Source organism: Protobothrops mucrosquamatus, unplaced genomic scaffold (assembly GCF_001527695.2).
Source record: "Protobothrops mucrosquamatus isolate PMUCROS unplaced genomic scaffold, P.Mucros_1.0 scaffold_87, whole genome shotgun sequence".
NCBI lineage: Eukaryota > Metazoa > Chordata > Lepidosauria > Squamata > Viperidae > Protobothrops > Protobothrops mucrosquamatus.
This window is the reverse complement of record NW_015386163.1, coordinates 17,231-36,253: the sequence shown is the minus strand read 5'-3', so window position 1 is coordinate 36,253 and position 19,023 is coordinate 17,231. Positions and strand designations below refer to the sequence as shown.

The 19,023-nt window shown below is 37.6% G+C and overlaps 1 protein-coding gene across 1 annotated transcript in view; it reads left to right on the top strand.

The window, feature by feature from the left end:
* Nucleotides 1–19,023, top strand: part of NEB (nebulin) — a 221,727-nt gene that overhangs the window by 193,864 nt on the left and 8,840 nt on the right. Inside the window, exons 168-181 of the mRNA XM_015814350.1 lie at nucleotides 1,615–1,719; nucleotides 2,798–2,890; nucleotides 4,030–4,122; nucleotides 7,127–7,219; nucleotides 7,659–7,751; nucleotides 9,233–9,325; nucleotides 11,715–11,807; nucleotides 12,267–12,359; nucleotides 12,788–12,880; nucleotides 13,300–13,392; nucleotides 13,814–13,906; nucleotides 14,342–14,434; nucleotides 14,849–14,941; nucleotides 18,193–18,285. Coding sequence (XP_015669836.1) covers nucleotides 1,615–1,719; nucleotides 2,798–2,890; nucleotides 4,030–4,122; nucleotides 7,127–7,219; nucleotides 7,659–7,751; nucleotides 9,233–9,325; nucleotides 11,715–11,807; nucleotides 12,267–12,359; nucleotides 12,788–12,880; nucleotides 13,300–13,392; nucleotides 13,814–13,906; nucleotides 14,342–14,434; nucleotides 14,849–14,941; nucleotides 18,193–18,285 — 1,314 coding nt within the window. The remainder of the gene's footprint in view (nucleotides 1–1,614; nucleotides 1,720–2,797; nucleotides 2,891–4,029; nucleotides 4,123–7,126; nucleotides 7,220–7,658; nucleotides 7,752–9,232; nucleotides 9,326–11,714; nucleotides 11,808–12,266; nucleotides 12,360–12,787; nucleotides 12,881–13,299; nucleotides 13,393–13,813; nucleotides 13,907–14,341; nucleotides 14,435–14,848; nucleotides 14,942–18,192; nucleotides 18,286–19,023) is intronic.

The following is a 19,023-nucleotide window of genomic DNA, read 5'->3' as shown; positions in this document are numbered from 1 at the left end:
TTATTGTAAAGGCGGTCATAAAGTATCCACTTAAGCATTTCGTTCAATTCAGCAACCGGATTGAAAGAATGGATGTAACAGTGTCACCTCCCCACAAACACCGAGAGAGGAATTGTGTTGAGAAAAGCTGGAGGTCCACTGATTGTCTGTCTTGCTTTCGGACACTGAAGATCTCTTCGGGTCCCACATGTGTATGGACCTGCTGGCCTCAAATGATAAACCTTTATCATTAGATTTCAGAGCGACTCTGTAAACCGCTTTGAGAGTGCTGCAAAGCACTATGAACTGATATATAAGTCGAAATGCTATTGCTATTACTAACATTGAAAAAGTCAATCAGGAAACAAGGAGACTGAGTTCTTCCTGGAGCTTTTGTCTCCCAGGCTATTTCTTAAACAAGCGCCAGAAATTCCAATCCAGATTACAGTGGCTTGGCAATGGGGTTGGGTTTGTACTCAGTCCAGATTATGGCCGGATTGCTCTTTCCTCTGCTTCCTGACTTTCTTATCTGCACAAGGAAGGCAGGCTGGTCTTCAGAGGACCACTCTACCAGTGCCTGCTCTTTCCTTTGGGGGGGTTACTCCCTTCTCACTAGTCCCCATGCCTTCCCTTGGCAATAATAATAATAATAATAATAATAATAATAATAATAATAATAATAATAATAATAATAATAATAATAATAATAATAATAATAATAAAGTTGGAAGGGACCTTGGAGGTCATCTAGTCCAACCCCCTGCTAAGGCAGGAAACCCTTTCCCAGAGGTCTGCACACAATACATAGCCACCTTCACATTGCCTCCTTCCCACTCTTTTCTTTGATGCTAAAGCAAACCCGTTCCTGTTTCTTTTTTCCTCATATGGTACCACTGTAGTTCTGATGCTACAATCTAAACTAAACAATAGGGGGAAATTGCTCTGGCGCTCCTACTTTCTCTCAAGCTCCAGGGGAACTTTGTAGCCTGGAAGAACTGATAGGTCAGCTTTACAGAAATAGCATAGTAATGTTTCCACCTTGCATCTAAAACTTACTTTAAAAAAAAAAGGCAGGGAGGAGGGGAGAAGGAAAGGGAAGCTTTGTAGTACTGTGAGCAAGGGAAGGAAGGATTTTCTGTGGGCAGAAAATGAAAGGGCGTCCCCAGGGAAATTTGAGGGTTGAACAGAGCATGAGCTTCTAAGGGTGAGGATTGTCCGTTGACATAAGGGGCCATCATTGGATTAACCACAGGATGATTTTAAAAAAGAGCAACTGCTGACCAACAGAAAACATAGCAGCCTAAGCAAAATGGCTGCCCAGGGCAGAGACGAGCCACTGGAGGGCAGGGCTGGGCCAGGCACTGCAGCCAATCAGAGCTGGGCTGCTCCTGAAGTGGATGAAGGTCTGAAACCATCTCCTCTCAAAGACCTCAGAAGGCTCAGGTTGGGCAACAGGAGCTTTGAATCAAAGCTGGGAAACGGAGGTGCAGGGGGCATTTGCAGAGGGCTGAGTGTGGGAGGAGGAAGATGTCACCTGTTCTTGAACTCAGGGAGCAATGAGTGGCTTGTACTGGTGACAGGCCACGCGGAAATCTTTGAGATTAATGCACTGAAAAACATGTACTCTCTTAACAGCTTCAGTATCAACATGATCTGCAGGACAGCAAAGGAAAGGTCACCGTTGTAAATGAAACGCCAGAAATTTTACGAGTTAAAGAAAACCAGAAAAATTTCAGCTCGGTAAGTTTATATTATTTAGCAAATTATTGGTCTCCTTTTTATGTTTTAGTTTGCTAACTCATTTCAATTTTTTCATTGATATCAATAAAGCCTCTTGACAGTAGATAATTGAGAAACCAGTTAAGTGCAAGTGAAAGCCCTCCCTCCCTTCCTCCCTCCCTCCTTCTTCTTTCTTTCTTAAGTGTGAAAAACAGTCATAGGTCACTTTTTTCAATGCCGTCGTAACTTTGAACAATCACTAAACAAACTGTTGTAAGAGGGTAAAGGTTTGTTCTTGATGGGAGAACACTAAAATCATGGGCCACGCTACCACCCACCACGCTCGTGAGTTCATCGAAGCCTGGCACTCCACAAGCAATTCCATCAACAGACACACTGACCTACAACCAGCCTACAAACTCCTCAGAATCCAAATCAACCACACAACCATCCAGAGGCAGCACCAACCCTCAACCAACACACGCAAGCCCCCCTCCCCCACCCACCAGTAGTTCACCCCCCCAATGACCCTGACCTGATGTAACCTCCTCATCATAAGACCCATCACAAGCCTCTCACTGATGACTCACACCTGACCCATCACAAGACCCTCATTTGACACACCCACACCTAAAGCCCTTATAAACAGAAGAACACCGACACTGACATCCCCTAAACTCCACTGGAGATGTTACCCAGCCTGGTAACGAAACGTTCGGAAACCAACCCACAAGCTCGGAGAACGAACCTTCACCCTCATCCTATACCTGAGCTACAGATATTCGCCACTATTGCAAACTATTGTAAGTCAAGGACTACCTGTATATCCTTATGACAGACATTGCTTGTTTTTGTTGGTCTGATTTCTTTCCTGTTATATTGCTTGAAATTATAACCGTCAAGTGGTTTCTCCAAACAAGCCTCCCCAAAGATAATACACATGACACAGAGATGAGAATGGGTATGGTTTTTCTTTTATTGAAATAGATGTTCTGATGTTATTTCTATTTTTCTTGAAGTAGATGTTCTGATGTTTTGTAGTGCTGCTGTAGAAATGACAATATGTCTTTCTGTGACTGATCTTCTGGTTTTGCTTTAGGTTTTATACAAAGATATCGTTGGAACAGGAACAGCAATTGAAAAAACACCAGAGATACAGAGAATTAGAAAAACCACAGATGACATTAGCACGGTAAATCATTCTTAACTGCACTGTTTTAACTTATAAAAGTGAATGCCATTTATACTAATATTTGCCATAGTACTGAATGGGATTAAAATATAATTTGATTGGAACTAAAAGGGATAAATATGTGTTGGAACAATAGTTTTGCTGTACTTAGAGTATATTCGGTAAAAACAACGAGGTTAAATTTGGAAAAACTGGATCTGATCCATAATTCTTTAATCCAGTGGCTCCATTGCACATATAACATTTCATATTTGAAGGGACTCTATTAAATATGAAGACAACAGCCTCTTTCAGAAGGGATTCCTCACTTTCATTGCAAAGACTCTTTTGTGCATTCAGTTACATGGAATAGTGGCCTATATTCTAGGTTTCATTGAAAATAGTACTAGGATTCAAACTGATGCATTTAGATACATCGGAACTGAAAAACAACCAGAGGAATACCAGCATTCACAACAAATGCACATACCCCAGCATGCCGGGATGAACAGACATATCATAGCTTCCGCTGTCAACAAATGTAGCCTTAAAGTCAGGGCAGTTGTAGTGAAAGAGAACTTTTGTGGGAAATAGAGCAAAGATCAAAATGAAGAACCTGTGGCCTTCCAGAAGTTGTACTGCAGCTATCAGTAGCCATAGCCAGCATCACCCAAGATAAAGATTGCTAGCAGCCTTAATCCAGCAGCATTTGGATGACTATGCGTTTCCTACCTATGAGGTAGATGGTTTATGCTATGGCACTCTTTCTTTCCCAACCTGGTGCTATGCAGTTCATATAATTTTGTAACTAGCTTATTTGAAGCTATCTGGGTCACATTCAGGCAAGAAAAAAAGTTGTTTTTAAAAATAAAATCATTTCATAGTTAAGGATAAATCAAACAACTTCTAGTGTGACAATTTCGTCAATCCACGAAAAAGACTTCTATTTAATTATCTATACTTACTTGAGTGTTATTTCCTAACTTTCTTCTGAAGCTTCCTTGATAAGGGATTTTTCACTAGAGTACATGTTAAAGTTTATGGTTCCACAACTATGTAAACCTTCAGTGACAATTGTTTTCTGTGCTCTCTTAAGTGATATGTATGTCTCTTGTACATGACGTCATTGTTTGGTCTCTCTTCTGACTGCAACTTTGTAGATTAAGTATAAGGAACACATTGGAAAAGGAACTCCCATTTCTGACCTTCCTGAAGTGAAAAGGGTCAAGGAGACGCAGAAACACATCAGCTCGGTAGTGGCTAATTTTTTTTTCTCTTTTAATAATGAGCTGGCTAATTATGACATGCTGCTGTTCACCATACTAAGTTGCTGTTTATTCCTCTTGTTAACATGTACTAACATCATCTGTATTTTTAAAAGGGCACTCTCACTGTATTCCATCTACATTCTAAAAGATCCATTTGCTTTGATAACTTTTGTATATAAACCTTGAAAGGAGAATATAAGTGTATTAATGCTGAGCAGATGAGGACATCCCAAAAGTTGGTTTCTCGGCAGAAAAATTCAAAGGGGGATGGGATTGAATGGAATTAAAAATATAATGACAAACTAATTAATGAAGTGCTTCCTATAAACCTAGTCTAAAATTTGCCATCTGCCAAAGACAAGTAGCTTTGGCTGCCTATAAGCAGGGATGTTTGACAGGTTTCTGGATATACTTAGAGATACCTGGGCACAATCCTAATACAATTGCATTAATATTTATTCATATCTGTTTTCTTAGCTTGCGAATTAGGCATTGTTTATTTAGCTTGCTTATTTATTTGTGTGTGGTGATCCAATTCCAGTTTTCAAATTAACTTTTGCAACGTACTTCTTGAAATCCGAATTTAGGGATTAAAGATTGGGAGTTTAAAATTCTAAATAATTCGCCAACGTTTATTGAACTTAATTTTCTAGTTTATTCTGTAAGGTAATCAAATCAAATTACATGGAGAAAAATCTATTTATATGGTGGCTAGAAGCTGGAACCAACTTGATGGCACATAATCAATCAAATCTTAATCGGACACCCATTGGGTAGTTATTAGAAATATTGATGCGGTTTAATAATCAGTACAATATTGTGCCATACATTTGTCTAGGAAAGCAAGGCAATTATGGCTGACCATAATTAGGGCTGTTTAGTTTGTAACAATATAATATCTATGAAGAAACCATAAAGCATCCATAGGTATTGTCTTCTCCTTTCTTGTTTTCTATACTGCCCGCTTTGTGGTGGAGTGGTGGAGGGGGTCAGAAAAGTCAAGATACTGAAGTGGCGCACACTTCAGTTTTGTATTATTATTATTATTATTATTATTATTATTATTATTATTATTATTATTATTATTATTATTATTATTATTATTATTATTATTATTATTATTATTATGGATTTTTTGCCTGCTCCCCATTCCTTTGACTAAGCTTTTCACCAATGAATTAGTTTTAAAATGTGCTTTTCGTAAAATTTGGTTTCACTACACATGTGTGTTACATGTTTCATTTTTTAACTTCAGATTTATGTTATTTGTTTTTAGATTTTTTTCAACCGAGTGAATACTTGATTCTAACTGTATTTTTGTATGTGAGGAAATAGGCATCTTTTTAAAAGAGTAAAATGCAAGACTTTTATTTATTTTGTTAATGGAAGGACTTGGTGTTCTTTTCATTTTTTAAAAGAAAGTAAAAATGTGTGAGACTGGTTTGATATTATGTTTAAAGCTTGAACGTACTTCTTTTTTAAAAACTTGGTCTGATATTATGTGAAAGGGTGTTAAAGTTGAAACAGAATTCTTATTAATTCAGGTAATTCAAATCTGATCCGAAAGGCACTTTCCAGATATGGGTTTCCCAAATAAAACAAAATTAAAAAAATTAAAGGGAACTTTATAGTTCCAAGATTTTTTGATCCCTTCTTTCTGACTGGGGACCCATGAAAGAGTTTTAAACAAAATGTTCAATGGAACACAGATAGTCCTCATTTAGCAATCACAACTGGGACCGGCAACTCAGTTGTTAAGAGAAGCTGTCACTAAGTGAAACATGATTTTACTATTTTACTTCAGCTTTACAGACCTGCAAAAGTTGAAAATGTAAGGAGTGGTCATAAGATTATATTTTCATCACAGTCATAACTATGTCCAGTCACTAAATGAGACAATCACTAAACAAGAACTTTCCCCCGACTTAATCATATCCAATTCTTGGAGACTGCTTGGATTAATCCCTGCAGTTTTCTTGGCAAGATTTTGGATGTGGTTTGCCATTACTCCCTTCCTAGGACTGTGAGAAAGTAATTGGTCCAAGGTCATCCTGCTGGCTTTGTCCCTAAAGCACAACTAGAACCCACAGTCTCCCAGTTTCTGTCAGGAGCAAGTTACCAGCAACAGGAGTTTAGTTCAAAGCATTTCAAATTTATTACATGCTACCCATGCCTAAGAATCTGATCTAATGGTGAAGGCAAATTCGTGCTAAATAAGAGTAAAGGGAATTCACTGGAGGGGGGGGGTTGGACGTAGGTTGCATGTGGGAGCATAGTAATTCCAAACTGAAGATACTTGTGATCCTGCCTTTGGGCTCCACCTGGTCATCTCCTATGGCAGTGATGGCGTAGGAGACCAAGTGCCCAAAAACCACCCCGCCCCGCCCCTGCTCTGCCCCCACCCTGCCTGCTCTGCCCCCACCCACCTCCACAGCCTTCTGCAGATTGCCCAGGTAGGCCTGCAGCGCCATGGCGGCCACGCCCTTCACCCGTGCCCCGCAGCATCATCTGGGGCATGAGGGCGGAGTCTTGTCCCCACTGCCCGGCTGTCATGTCCTTGGCTGTGCTGCTCTGTGCAGGCCGCACCCGGGAGTGACTCTCCTCCGGGGGGCTGCTGATGAGGAGGGGGCCATGGGGAGGCAGAGCTGGGACGGCGCGCGTGCCCACAGACAGGGCTCTGAGTGCTGCCTCTGGCACATGTGCCATAGGTTCGCCACCACTGTCCTACGGTTTCTAGATGGGTATCTTAACCACTACATCAAACTGGACTACCTGTACTATAAACCACAGTATTTCTATTTCTATCATTCCTTTCTGACACAACATGCAGTGTTTTCAAAACAGAATGGAAACGTTTCTCACAGTGCAACTGGATCTATGTGTACATTTATATACAAAATAAGTGCGTTAATCAACATTTGTATTGCGCCCTGATGTTTTCCTAGAAGTTATCCGATTTCTCATCTTGGTGGGTGTTTGTATTCTGCAGGTAATGTACAAAGAGAATGCAGGGCAAGGAACTGCAATATCAAGTACTCCAGAAATAGAGAGAGTCAGACGCAATCAAGAACACATTAGCTCGGTATTTCTCAATAAAATCAAATCTACTTTAACAACTCATAATTTTTCTTTTTAAAAAAGAATAATCTCTAACTATCATACTCTATTTTCTACTGCCTCCGATTTTTGTGACTCATCTCCCTTCCTAACTTTTAACTAATTAAAAACGTTATGCATCATAAAATAAGTTTTAAAAAATAAGACAAAATATAATGAACCATTTGCTCCCATGATAAAATTAACACAGTGTTTCCCTTCCGTATGCTTTTCTTAACCTGCAATGTCATTCACATATTTAATGAATAATATTCTATTTCTTTTAGCCTTTTCTCTTTGTGACACTAGTCCAACTGTAGGATTTAACCTTGCACTATTACTACCTACTACCAATTGAAATTCAGTTCTGGTTATTGCACTTCTTTGTTGGGGTCTTTTGTGGATACTTTATTGTACCCTTACAGGTGTCTTACAAAGAACAGGTGGGCACAGGAATGGCAACTCCTGTTACGCCAGATATGGAGCGGGTCAAACGTAATCAGGAGAACATTAGCTCGGTATAGCTCAAAATATTTATCAATACATAATTTTAACTGTCATGATCTTATGCTAACTTTCCTTTTAATTTTAAACTCTCCATGAGATTTTGACTATCTCTTCCTCTTCATTTTAATCCCATCATGAGACGTGGACAATTAAAGCACTAATTATTTTTGTTTTGCAGTGATTTTTAACTTCTTCTTCTCACCATACTCCTTTTCCATCTTTCTTCCTCTCCTCAAATAAAACAATATGGTTTGCCTTAAACAAATAGATGCTTTTCCCTTTGCCCTTATAACAGGAAATCTTTCTAATAGCTTTTGGCATCCACGTGTTGGTGCAGTGCAAAATTAGAATAACACTTCTTTGATCCTAACTTAATGAACCCCAACAACTATTGTAAAATATTTTTCTAAATGTTCTTTTATTGCTGATCTTTAATTTTTTTTAATGATGTTTTAAAGCAGTTTGTGATTTTGCACAGAAAAAAAACAAGAACACAGTTATAGTCTTCCAAGTTCCAAACTCCAGTACGAAGGTCTATACGTGCATCCATATATTTAATTGCCATTATATGCCAATGACTCCTTGTTGCAATTAAATTGGGATAATTGTTCCATTGGATTCCAGCATTTCTTTACCTATCCTGTGACTTCCAAATCCTTTCTCACTCCTTCAATCCTGTCTCACTCCGGAGAAGGAATAGCATAGCTGTCACTTTTGTAGTAACAACTTCTCCATCTCCACCAGTTTTCATTTATTTGACTGGAGAACATGAGGCCGAAGAATCAAGACCAAGCTACAGATTCTAAGAAGGTTATCTTTTTGTCCCCTATTCATAAAAACATGTGAACCCTTGAATTTGCCAAGCAAGAGAATTCAGTTCTAAATATATTTAAGCTGTCAAGGCAAATAAAAGTGTCTGTGTGTTTGGCCTACGAGTGGCCATACGACCACAGATCACAACTCACTTTCAAGAAGAGGTCCTCATATTTCAAGACCACATCAGGGAAGACGTAGCCTGATCAACCCAAACTGAGTTCTGACTGGTTGTTCTCTTCTCCTTGTGTCCTTTGTAAGAGAGAATGTAAAGACGCTACAGAGGATTTAAAGTATACCTAACATTATAATCACATCAAATTATTTGAATGCAATTAAATTATAATCTTGGGTGGGCTTTCATATCCAATTTAGCAATACTTTTAGGCAGTGCTTTTTTTCTAAAAAAAAAAGGTGCCGGAACTCACACATGTTATACAACCCGCCTTGCCTACCCTACAAGGTTTCATCCAAAAAAGGTGCCGGAACTCCATTCTGGGCGTTCTATGACAAAAAAAAGCCCTGCTTTTAGGAATACTTTTAAAGGTCAGAACAGGGTTTATTTTTAAGAGGATTTTCAAATTTCTGTAGACTTTGTGAGTGAAGAAAACTAACTTCATAAAGAAAATTGCATTTCTGTGCTGATTTTTTTTTTACGTATATATTTCTTCTTACACAGGTATTATACAAAGAGAATTTAGGGTCTGGAACTCCAATAAGTATTACCCCAGAGTTGGAGAGAGTCAGACGCAATCAAGAAATCTTTAGCTCGGTATTTTTGTAGTTAAAAATGCCCTTTAACTTTATTAAAATGGAATTAATTATTACAAACCTTTATGTTATTCATTCCGAGTAACATAAAATCCTTTTTTAAAAAAAAAATAAACTCTTTATTTTAGTAATTGAATCATTCAATTACTGTCTTTTTTATTTGATTTTTTTGTTTCTTTAATGATGGTACATGTATTCCCAACTCATATTGATAGTTAGTGTGGGAAGTAGATCAAAACAGCTCACAACAAAATGTTGGCTCTGTAACCTTAGGCTACAATCCAGCCAAAATTAAATAAAATTAGTTTGGTTGGGTTTCATTGAAAAAGCAAAGTTTATGCTTAAGTCTATTGTATCTTATAATAAATGGGGCGTACAATGGAACTTTGGATGTTCACTAAAGCTTCAGCTTTGTACTTCTAATTACACAAAGTTCCCTTTTGATCCCATTCAAATTAATATTTGAATCTTGATTAGCTGCTATATAATTCACGGATTAAAGTAATATCAAATCTATCAATATAGTTAATTTTCCAATAAATGTATTTTTGTTCACTATTTTGTATTCTAATAGTCTGGAATATTGTTAACTTTTTTACTGTCCCTGGAATACTGTTAACCATCTGGAATACAATCCTGATTGTTTTTCTTTTTTAACTCCTGTGATTCTTTTTAAAATCATGTATTTAGTGTAACTTAATTTGTAAAAAGAATATGGTCTAAATCTCCAATTGGATGGAAGAGGGTATATAGTACTTTCTCAGATGAAGTTTAGAAATGAAAAAAAAAATTCAACCAATATGCTCAGAATAAAATATTGGAATTATTTTTTACGATTCATAGCTGAATCTCACTTCCATCACTTTAAGATTGCCGTTATGTCCTATTTCTGCCAAAACCATGATGATATTTTTTGCAGTGGTTTCTTTGCTCCAATAGTTGGAGACTATTGTATTATTTTAGCATAGCAAAAAGAAACCTTCTTACATCTTCTTACAATCTTGGATGACTTAAACATTCCTAATGCTTGGTCATATATAACTTGGTGCATGGCATATAGTTTGAAGTTTCCAAAATATTGGATGACTAATCTTTATGCCACAGTTCTGCAGCACTGCATTGCTGGCTCTCTAAAGCAAAGCCCTTCTCCAACCAAATTATTTTTGAAAAATATTTATTTATTCATTTATTAAATTTATATGCTCATTCTGAAAAAAGGAAAGGCCTTATACAAAAATGTCCTGGGATCTTGAATAATATTATCAACATCTTATGATAGTTTTCGGGCATTTTGGGGAATTAGCAGGTCATTTCACAAGACTGATGTCCAAGATCTTAACATTTTTCCAACTTCTTGGACCAATCTTTCCTGCCCTAGAGCCAGTGCATCCAGGGATTGGCAGTGGTTGTGATGGTAGTGGTAGAGATATCAAAACAGGCAAGATAAAGGTCCGCAGCATTGTGACAGAAGCCTCACCTCTTTACGCTTTATATATGGGTGCAATATTGAGCCACATACAAAAGGGGCAGGGCTTGGATCATGCCATCATGCTTGCCATCTTGTGTGTTTTGACCTTCCTGAACACATCACAGTGCAGAGCCTCCAAAAATATAGGAAGATGAGTGAGTGACTCCCGGCTACAAACTATGCTGTAATGTGCCATGTATAGTTAAAAATAGAGAAAAACCTAAACAGATAATAAAATTTTGAAGCAACTTTATGAATTCCCATGCATAAAATCCATTTAAATATTTACTATTTTCATTTTTAATATTCATTCATTCATAATCTTTAATGGGTTTGTTGGTTGCATGGCCATGATCCACCCACATGGTATCTTAAAATACTATTGAGCTTAATCAAAACATAAGAGTCATGGTGGCACAGTGGTTAGAAGGCCGTGTTGCAGGCTAATTCTGCTGACTGCCACCAGGAGCTCAATTCTGACCGCTCAAGGTTGACTCAGCCTTCCGTCCTTCTGAGGTTGGTAAAATGAGGACCCAGATTGTTGGGGGCAATAGGCTGACTCTGTAAACTGCTTAGAGAAGGCTGTAAAGCACTATGAAGCAGTATATAAGTCTAAGTGCTATTGCTATTGCTATAAGCCACGTTCTTACATCTTCTTACAATCTTGGATGACTTAAACATTCCTAATGCTGGGTCATATATAACTTGGTGCATTAAACATTGCAGTTTGCTAGCAGGCTAGAAAAAAAGCAAGAAACCACAAAAAGAATATTGTTGAAATAGGACTTGGAAAAGTTCTCATAACTTTGAAAGCCTCAGGCTCATCCCCAGGAGATTGAAGACCAATGTCCTTGGTATATTTGAAGTGACTGCTGTTTTTCATTCTTATTTTTGTTTTGTCCCACCTTCTTTTACCATGCAGGTCCTATACAAAGAAAACCTAGGGACAGGCACCCCAACTCCTGTCACTCCTGAGATGGAGAGAGTCAAACACAACCAAGAAATCATTAGCTCGGTACTTCTAGGAAACTGGCACTTTCATTCCCTCCCTTTTTAAAGAGCTTTTTCCCAATCACAGTTCCATCTTGCTAATGTCTTTATTGTGCTTTCTATGAAGCTTTGATCTTTGATGTTCAATTTAGGATAGCATCATATTGCAGACTTTTAAATCTTTCCTGCTATTCAAAACCTTGCCTCCAAATTATTGCCAAAATATAACACTTCATTTTCCAATCTCTGGCACGTTCAGTCTTCCCTGAGTATTATATAAAGAACCAATAATGCATATTCAAAGGATGACACCATGTATAAAGAACACTAGTGCCTGTTTTTTGAAAGGAAATTTTTTTATGATGCAACCATCCAGCAAGCTGTCCTCTTCTCAATCAACTTCTTTGTAAAACATCAGTACTGTAACAAAATCCCTTTCAGTTTACTTATTGCTGGCTTACTTGGCTGCTCTTCTATCCCACAGGTGTTGTACAAAGAGAATGTAGGGAAAGCAACTCCAACTTCTGTCACTCCAGAGATGGAGAGAGTCAAACGCAATCAAGAACACATTAGCTCGGTATTTGAAAGAAGAAGAAAAAAAATGGCCTGAATTCTTTGAAATGAGTTGATGTGTTAATGACTTCCCTTTCTAACTATCAGTAGTTCCGATTTACCTCCCAGAAAAAGCCTACTTTCCTTGGAATTCTTTCGGCAACCTCGGTGTACTACTACTAAGAGTTGACTCACAATTTTTAATTTTCAGCACACATAGAATCCTCTCCCTCCACCATCACCTTTTAGCTTTTTTATCTTTCTTACCCAACTACATAATTTTCTTCTGTGGGTGTTGATTAAAGGTCTCTATTCCATATGACCCTGAAATCAACAGCCAGCTAGCTTCCCTGGAAGTTGGTATGATCCAAGTATTAACACCAAAAGCTATTAACATCATTTGATGACCATTGCTGATCTGTAATTACTAGATTACCTTTTTGTATCCTGTAGGTTTTGTACAAAGAGGACATAGGGAAAGGAACTCCTGTACCCATCACTCCAGAGATGGAAAGAGTTAAATGCAATCAAGAATACATTAGCTCGGTATTCAAAAGAAGGGAACATTGATCTGAATTCTTTGAAATAAGTTGACGTGTTAATGATGTTGCTTTCTAACTATCAGTACTGCCAAGTAACCCTTCACAACAAACCCCCTATCCTTGGAATCTTTTCTTCAAGCTATGTTTACTAGTACTACTAAGACTTGATTCGCTACTTTTAATTTTCAAAACATAGAGAAATTTCACATTTTTAAAGCTTTTCTGTCTTTCTTATGCTGCTGGATTTTTTTTTTCTTGTGGGTGTTGATTGCAGGTCTCTGTTCCAGATGACAATGAAATCAACAGCCAGCTAGCTTCATTGGAAGCTGGCATGATCCAAGTATTAACACCATAAACCATTAATATTTTTTCATGGACATTGCTGTTTTGTAATTATTGGGTACATCTTTTTGTATTCTATAGGTTGCATACAAAGAAGATGTAGGGAAAGGAACCCCTACACCTGTCACTCCAGAGATGGAGAGAGTTAAACGCAATCAAGAACACATTAGCTCGGTATTCAGAAAAACTGACCAGAATTCTTAGAAATACTGTAAATTGATATGTGTTAACGATCTTACTTTCTAACTCTCAATAATGCTTTTTCATCTTTTACAAGCCTACCTTTGAAATTTCTTCTCCAGACCATGTGTACTTATGCTACTAAGATTTGCTCACTTCTCCTTTTTTTTTTTTTTTTAACAAACATGGAATTTCCTCCCCCTTTGTTTTTGCATTATGATCTTTTTTTTCCTATCAGGTCTTTTTTCCCTTATGGGTGTTGATTCAAGTTCTCTGTTTCAGATGACACTGAAATCAACAGCCAGCTGGCTTCACTGGAAGCTGGTGCAATAGAAATATTAAGCACGCTACCTATTAATATGTTTTCTGATCATTGCTGTTTCATAATTCCTGGATACTCTTTTGTATCCTTCAGGTCTTATACAAAGAGGGACTGGGGAAAGGTACCCCTATACCTGTCACTCCTGAGATAGAGAGAATCAAACGCAATCAAGAACACATTAGCTCGGTATTCAAAAGAAGAGAAATTATACTTAATATTTTAAAAATAAGTTGTGTTAATGATCTGTGCTTTCTAACTGTTTGAGTCTCAATTTTACCCTTAAAATAAGGTTGCTATCCTTGGAATTCATTCTTCAACCTAAGTCTTCTACTACTGCTCCTACTGTTGCTACTACTAAGATTTGATTCATTACATTTATTTTTCAGCAAACCCAGTGTTTTCACCTTTCTTTTAAGCTTGTCTATCTTTCTTATCCTACTAGAGCATTTTCTTCTGTGGGTGTTGATTAAAGGTCTCTGTTCCAGGTGACCCTGAAATCAACAGCCAGCTAGCTTCCCTGGAAGTTGGTGTGATCCAAGTATTAACACCATATGCTATTAACATCTTTTGATGAGCATTGCTGTTTTATAAATATTGGGTACCTTTTTTTATATCCTGTAGGTTTTATACAAAGAGGGCATAGGGAAAGGAATTCCTACTCCTGTCACTCCAGAGACGGAGAGAGTCAAACGCAATCAAGAACATATTAGCTCGGTATTTAAAAGAAAGAAGCAAAGGAATGAATGGTTTAAAATAATATTAAATGTGTTAGAGCTTTGTGTTTTCTAACCGAACTGTAGCTCCCATTTCTGCCTCTTGGCATAAACCATCTACCCTTTGAACTCTTTCTGCAACCTAACATATTCCCAGAAAGATTTGAGTTGCTACTTTCTTCAGCAGATTGTTTGATTGGTGTGTGCTGTCTATCACCTTCCTTATCCTACTAGATTGTTGTTTTTTTTAATCTGGTTGTTGACTGAAGGTCTCTGTTCTAGCTGACACAAATCAACATCCAGTTTCTATACTGAAAGCTGGTGTGTTCCTGGCATTAACATTATAAACTTTTGAAATATCATTTTGCCTGTTGCTATTCTATGGTTACTGGACACCCGTTTTTTTACCTTGTAGGTTTTGTACAAAGAGGGTTTGGGGAAAGGTACCCCGATACCTATCACTCCTGAGATGGAGAGAGCGAAACGCAATCAAGAGTTCATTAGCTCGGTACTTTAAAAACAAAAATATTTTTGATATAATAAAATATAATAACATGCTAACAAAACTTCGGAAATTTTGCCTTTTGTATCTAAAAATATCCTTGAAATAAAATACTGATATATTGATCACTTACCTTCTACTCATAAGATACCTCTGATATTAATATTAATATTCAACCCTCAGATTTTGAAGAATTTTCATAATCTAGCAACCATGACAATAGGACTCTATCCAGATATTACTACATGCTATGATTCCGGGTCCAAATAACTTGTTCTTGAGAAGAGGTTTATGCAAATAATTGTTTTGTAAGAGACAGAATAATTCACAAACAATGACATAACCTTAAAATATAAGCTATCCATTTTGGTGATTATGAAAGGCTAAGTCATACAAACAGATGGTTATCATTTCTATAGGCATCTCAGCTGCTGATTATGCAAAATTGCACAGCAGAAAAAACACCATAATCAGAGTTTTGTTCTGGAACTGATGTGATGAAATGTGGGAATGAGATCTTGTTGATAACAAGATTTAGGAAAAATGATTCTGAAATAACTTAACTTAGACTATCAATGCATTCTTCTGTAGAAATTACAATTGGGATGGGATGTAGTCTGAATTCCCAAGATGGAGGGGCTGCTTTCCAGAGGGCAAAGAGGCAGCAAAACTTGGAAAGGGTTCAAAGAGCTTCCTAGAGTATATCTGTAGTTATCCATATACTTGCTTTAGTCTGGCAAATTTCTGCCTATCGGTGAAGAACAATAGAGGAAATACTCAGAAGTAACCCCACCTGTCATTCTTGGTTCTTGGGACTTGACATTAATGATGGATTTCAGTGTAGTTTACTTTAGTAGGGTTACTGTTCATAGCCTTGATTTTTTTTAGCATGTTCTAGTAAGGTTGGCAGAGAAATTGTATCATATCTAATCTAAAAAGGAATAAAACATTAATGTACCAATAGAAGAGAATCTATGTGGATCAAGATTAAGAGTCCTTGCTGCTTTTTGAGCTTGTTTGCTGAGATTTCACTACCCAACTAGGTAACATCATCAATGCTAGTGGGTGTGGTGTTTGCTCTCTGTTTATATACAGTATCTTGCCCTGCCAGTGTTGGTGGGGGTATGGGTTTTTTTTTTTGCTTGGTAGTGCACTGGCAGGGCAAGCTACTGTATCTAAACAGAGAGCAAACTAACACTGATAATATTACCTAGTCGAGTAATGAGACATCTGCAAGCAAAACATCCAAGCTCAGAGAGCACCAAGAACTCCATAGAGCCTTAATATCTGCAGGAGTAAGATGTGATCAGAAGTATGTACAGGAATGAGAATGAAAAGACCTATGTGAGTTGGTATGGAGAACTATACACTGTGCCTTTAGTCCAGTGGTTCTCAACCTTCCTAATGCCACGACCCTTTAATACAGTTCCTCATGTTGTGGTGACCCCCAACCCTAAGGGCTCTCCAAGCACGCACCGATGCCGCCCACTCACCCGCTGCACCCGGGGCTCAGTGTGTCTCGCCTGTCCTCGCCTCACTTCCGAAGGTCGTCGGCCTGCCCAGCTCCAGCTGGCCGGGGAGGGGGGGGCAGGAAGGCCGCTCCGCCAGCTCCGCCCAGCCTGGTTGGAGAAGCGCCCAGGTGGGGAGAGGGAGAGAGAGAGAGAGATCCAAGAGGGCGACAACGCCGGCAGAGCTTAATTCAGCCTCCTCTGCGGAAAGGGCCGTGAAGCAGCACAGCCTCCCTTAGGAGATGCTCGACGGAAACAAATCCAGCACTGCAACGGCCCCCAGCTCGAAGCCATGCGGAGACGGATAGAGGAGCGGTGTCTCGGTTCCTAAGACCATCGGAAATATGTGTTTTCTGATGGTCTTAGGGGACCCCTGTGAAAGGGTCATTCGACCCCCAAAGGAGTCGCGACCCACAGGTTGAGAACCGCTGCTTTAGTCCATCCCCTATGAGGAAAACATCTCAAGGTAATTTCCTCTTTGCATGGCTTTCACTGAGCCAGCAATTGATAGGAAGCAGAAGTTATTATTTTGAAATAATAGTAAATACTTGTAGCTCGGGTTTTAGATTTTGGCAGTGGTTTGCTCTCCAAGCTTGTTTCTATATAGTTTCTGAACATTTCATTACCAAACTAGGTAACATCATCAGCACGGTTTTCTTGTTCTGTTCTCCTTAGCTTATAAATTTTATTATTATTCCATTAGTAAGATAACTAATATTGGACCATTATTTTAGCCATAAAGACTTCATTGAAAAGAACCATTGCGCAATGTAATGGATCTTGCTAACTGGATAGAATCCTTATCTTTAAAATAATATTTTCTGTATTAATCATCTCACCTTCTTAATGTTTTTCCTTCTAAATGCTGCTACTTGAATGTTGCCTTTATTAATGTCTTTCCACCAAAATATACTACAGTTTCTCTTTGTGATTTCTCACAGAATAGTTTTTTACACATTGCAGAGATCCCTCTAACAAATATGCGAGGTTTGATTCAAGCACCTGTTTGTCTTGCGTTCATATTGCAGTTGTATTTATTTAATTTCATAGGAATCTAAAACCATGTAACTGTGAACAATAAAGTATATGTTTTCCTAACTTGTGTGAAATAGAGAAAAAAAAACTGTATCTCAAATGACATTTCATTTTTATCAAGTTTACCTTGGACATCGTGAAGTTTTTAATCATAATCTATTTTTATATTTTTATTAGTATTCTTTTCAGAAAATGCCTTCAAGCCCTTTTTTTTTTGCAAAAGAAAAAAAAAGCTAGACATTTTATTTGAATTATATTTTTGTGACTCTTTTTGTGACTCTTTTTGTGATTGTGTGATTTTTGGATACTTTTACCATCTTCAGGTCCTCTACAAAGAAAACTTGGGGCAAGCAACCCCAACACCAGTTACTCCTGAGATGGAAAGAGCCAAACGCAATCAAGAAAACATTAGCTTGGTATTGGAAAAAAAAATGAAGTAACTTAAAATAACACATTTTGTCCTGCATCTAATATATCTCAATCCTATTCATTTTATATTTTTTAAACACAACACTCCTTTTCTCCTTTTAATGTCATTTTTGTTATTCTTCTTTTTATTTTACCCTGTAACTTTTAACCAATTTATTTCCTGGGTTATATGTCTACTTATGCAGTGATTACACTCTTACTTTATAGTAATCCAATTTTAACGAAATTGTTCACAAACAAGCATCTCATCTTTGATTTTTGAACACTTTCTTGTCTGCTGTATAGGTTTTGTACAAAGAAAGCCTGGGAAAAGGAACCCCAACTTCTATGACTCCAGAGATGGAGAGGGCCAAACGCAATCAAGAAAATATTAGCTCGGTATTTTCAGGACAATCAATTTATATTTATATATTTTATATATATTTATTGCTTACGTGCGCGTGCGCGTACACACACACACACACACACACGTTCAAAATATTTCCAGACTAATAACTGCATTAATGCTTTATGTTGGCATTTAGAAACTAATATGTTACCTAAGCATATGATCTGGTTTTTACTACTGTCATATTTCTACTTAAGCATGGCTTAAAGATTTTAAAGTTGTCACTGTCTTCAATAAACAGCTTAACTTTTTTTAAAAAAAATAATAATGACAAATAGTCTTTACATTATTCATGTTACATGGGTCAAAAATGATCTTTGCATTTTAGATTTTTTAAAAAAAAAAAACCCAAGTCTGCATTCTTCTAAATGTAAGTTTTAAGATTTCTTCAGAATGCCTTGAAGCAGTTCTTTACAAATATTTTTAACCATTTTATGTCCGATAACATAAGACATAAAAAGAAGGAAGGAAGTCAACACACATACAATTGTAGGTGTCAAGGTACACATGCCTTTTGTGTAAATGCACAAAGGCATTTGAGCCACATTGAGATGGTGGTGACACTACTTCGAGCACCATCATCGCCTTTCTGTGGCTTTTATCATTCTCAGAAGACCAATCCTGGACTTTATGATCTGCTCTCCCCTTTTGGACCTTATCAGCACTAATCCCACAGTTGGTTTCTATCTGATATTGGGTCTCTCTTCCTTACAATTCTTCACAGTCTA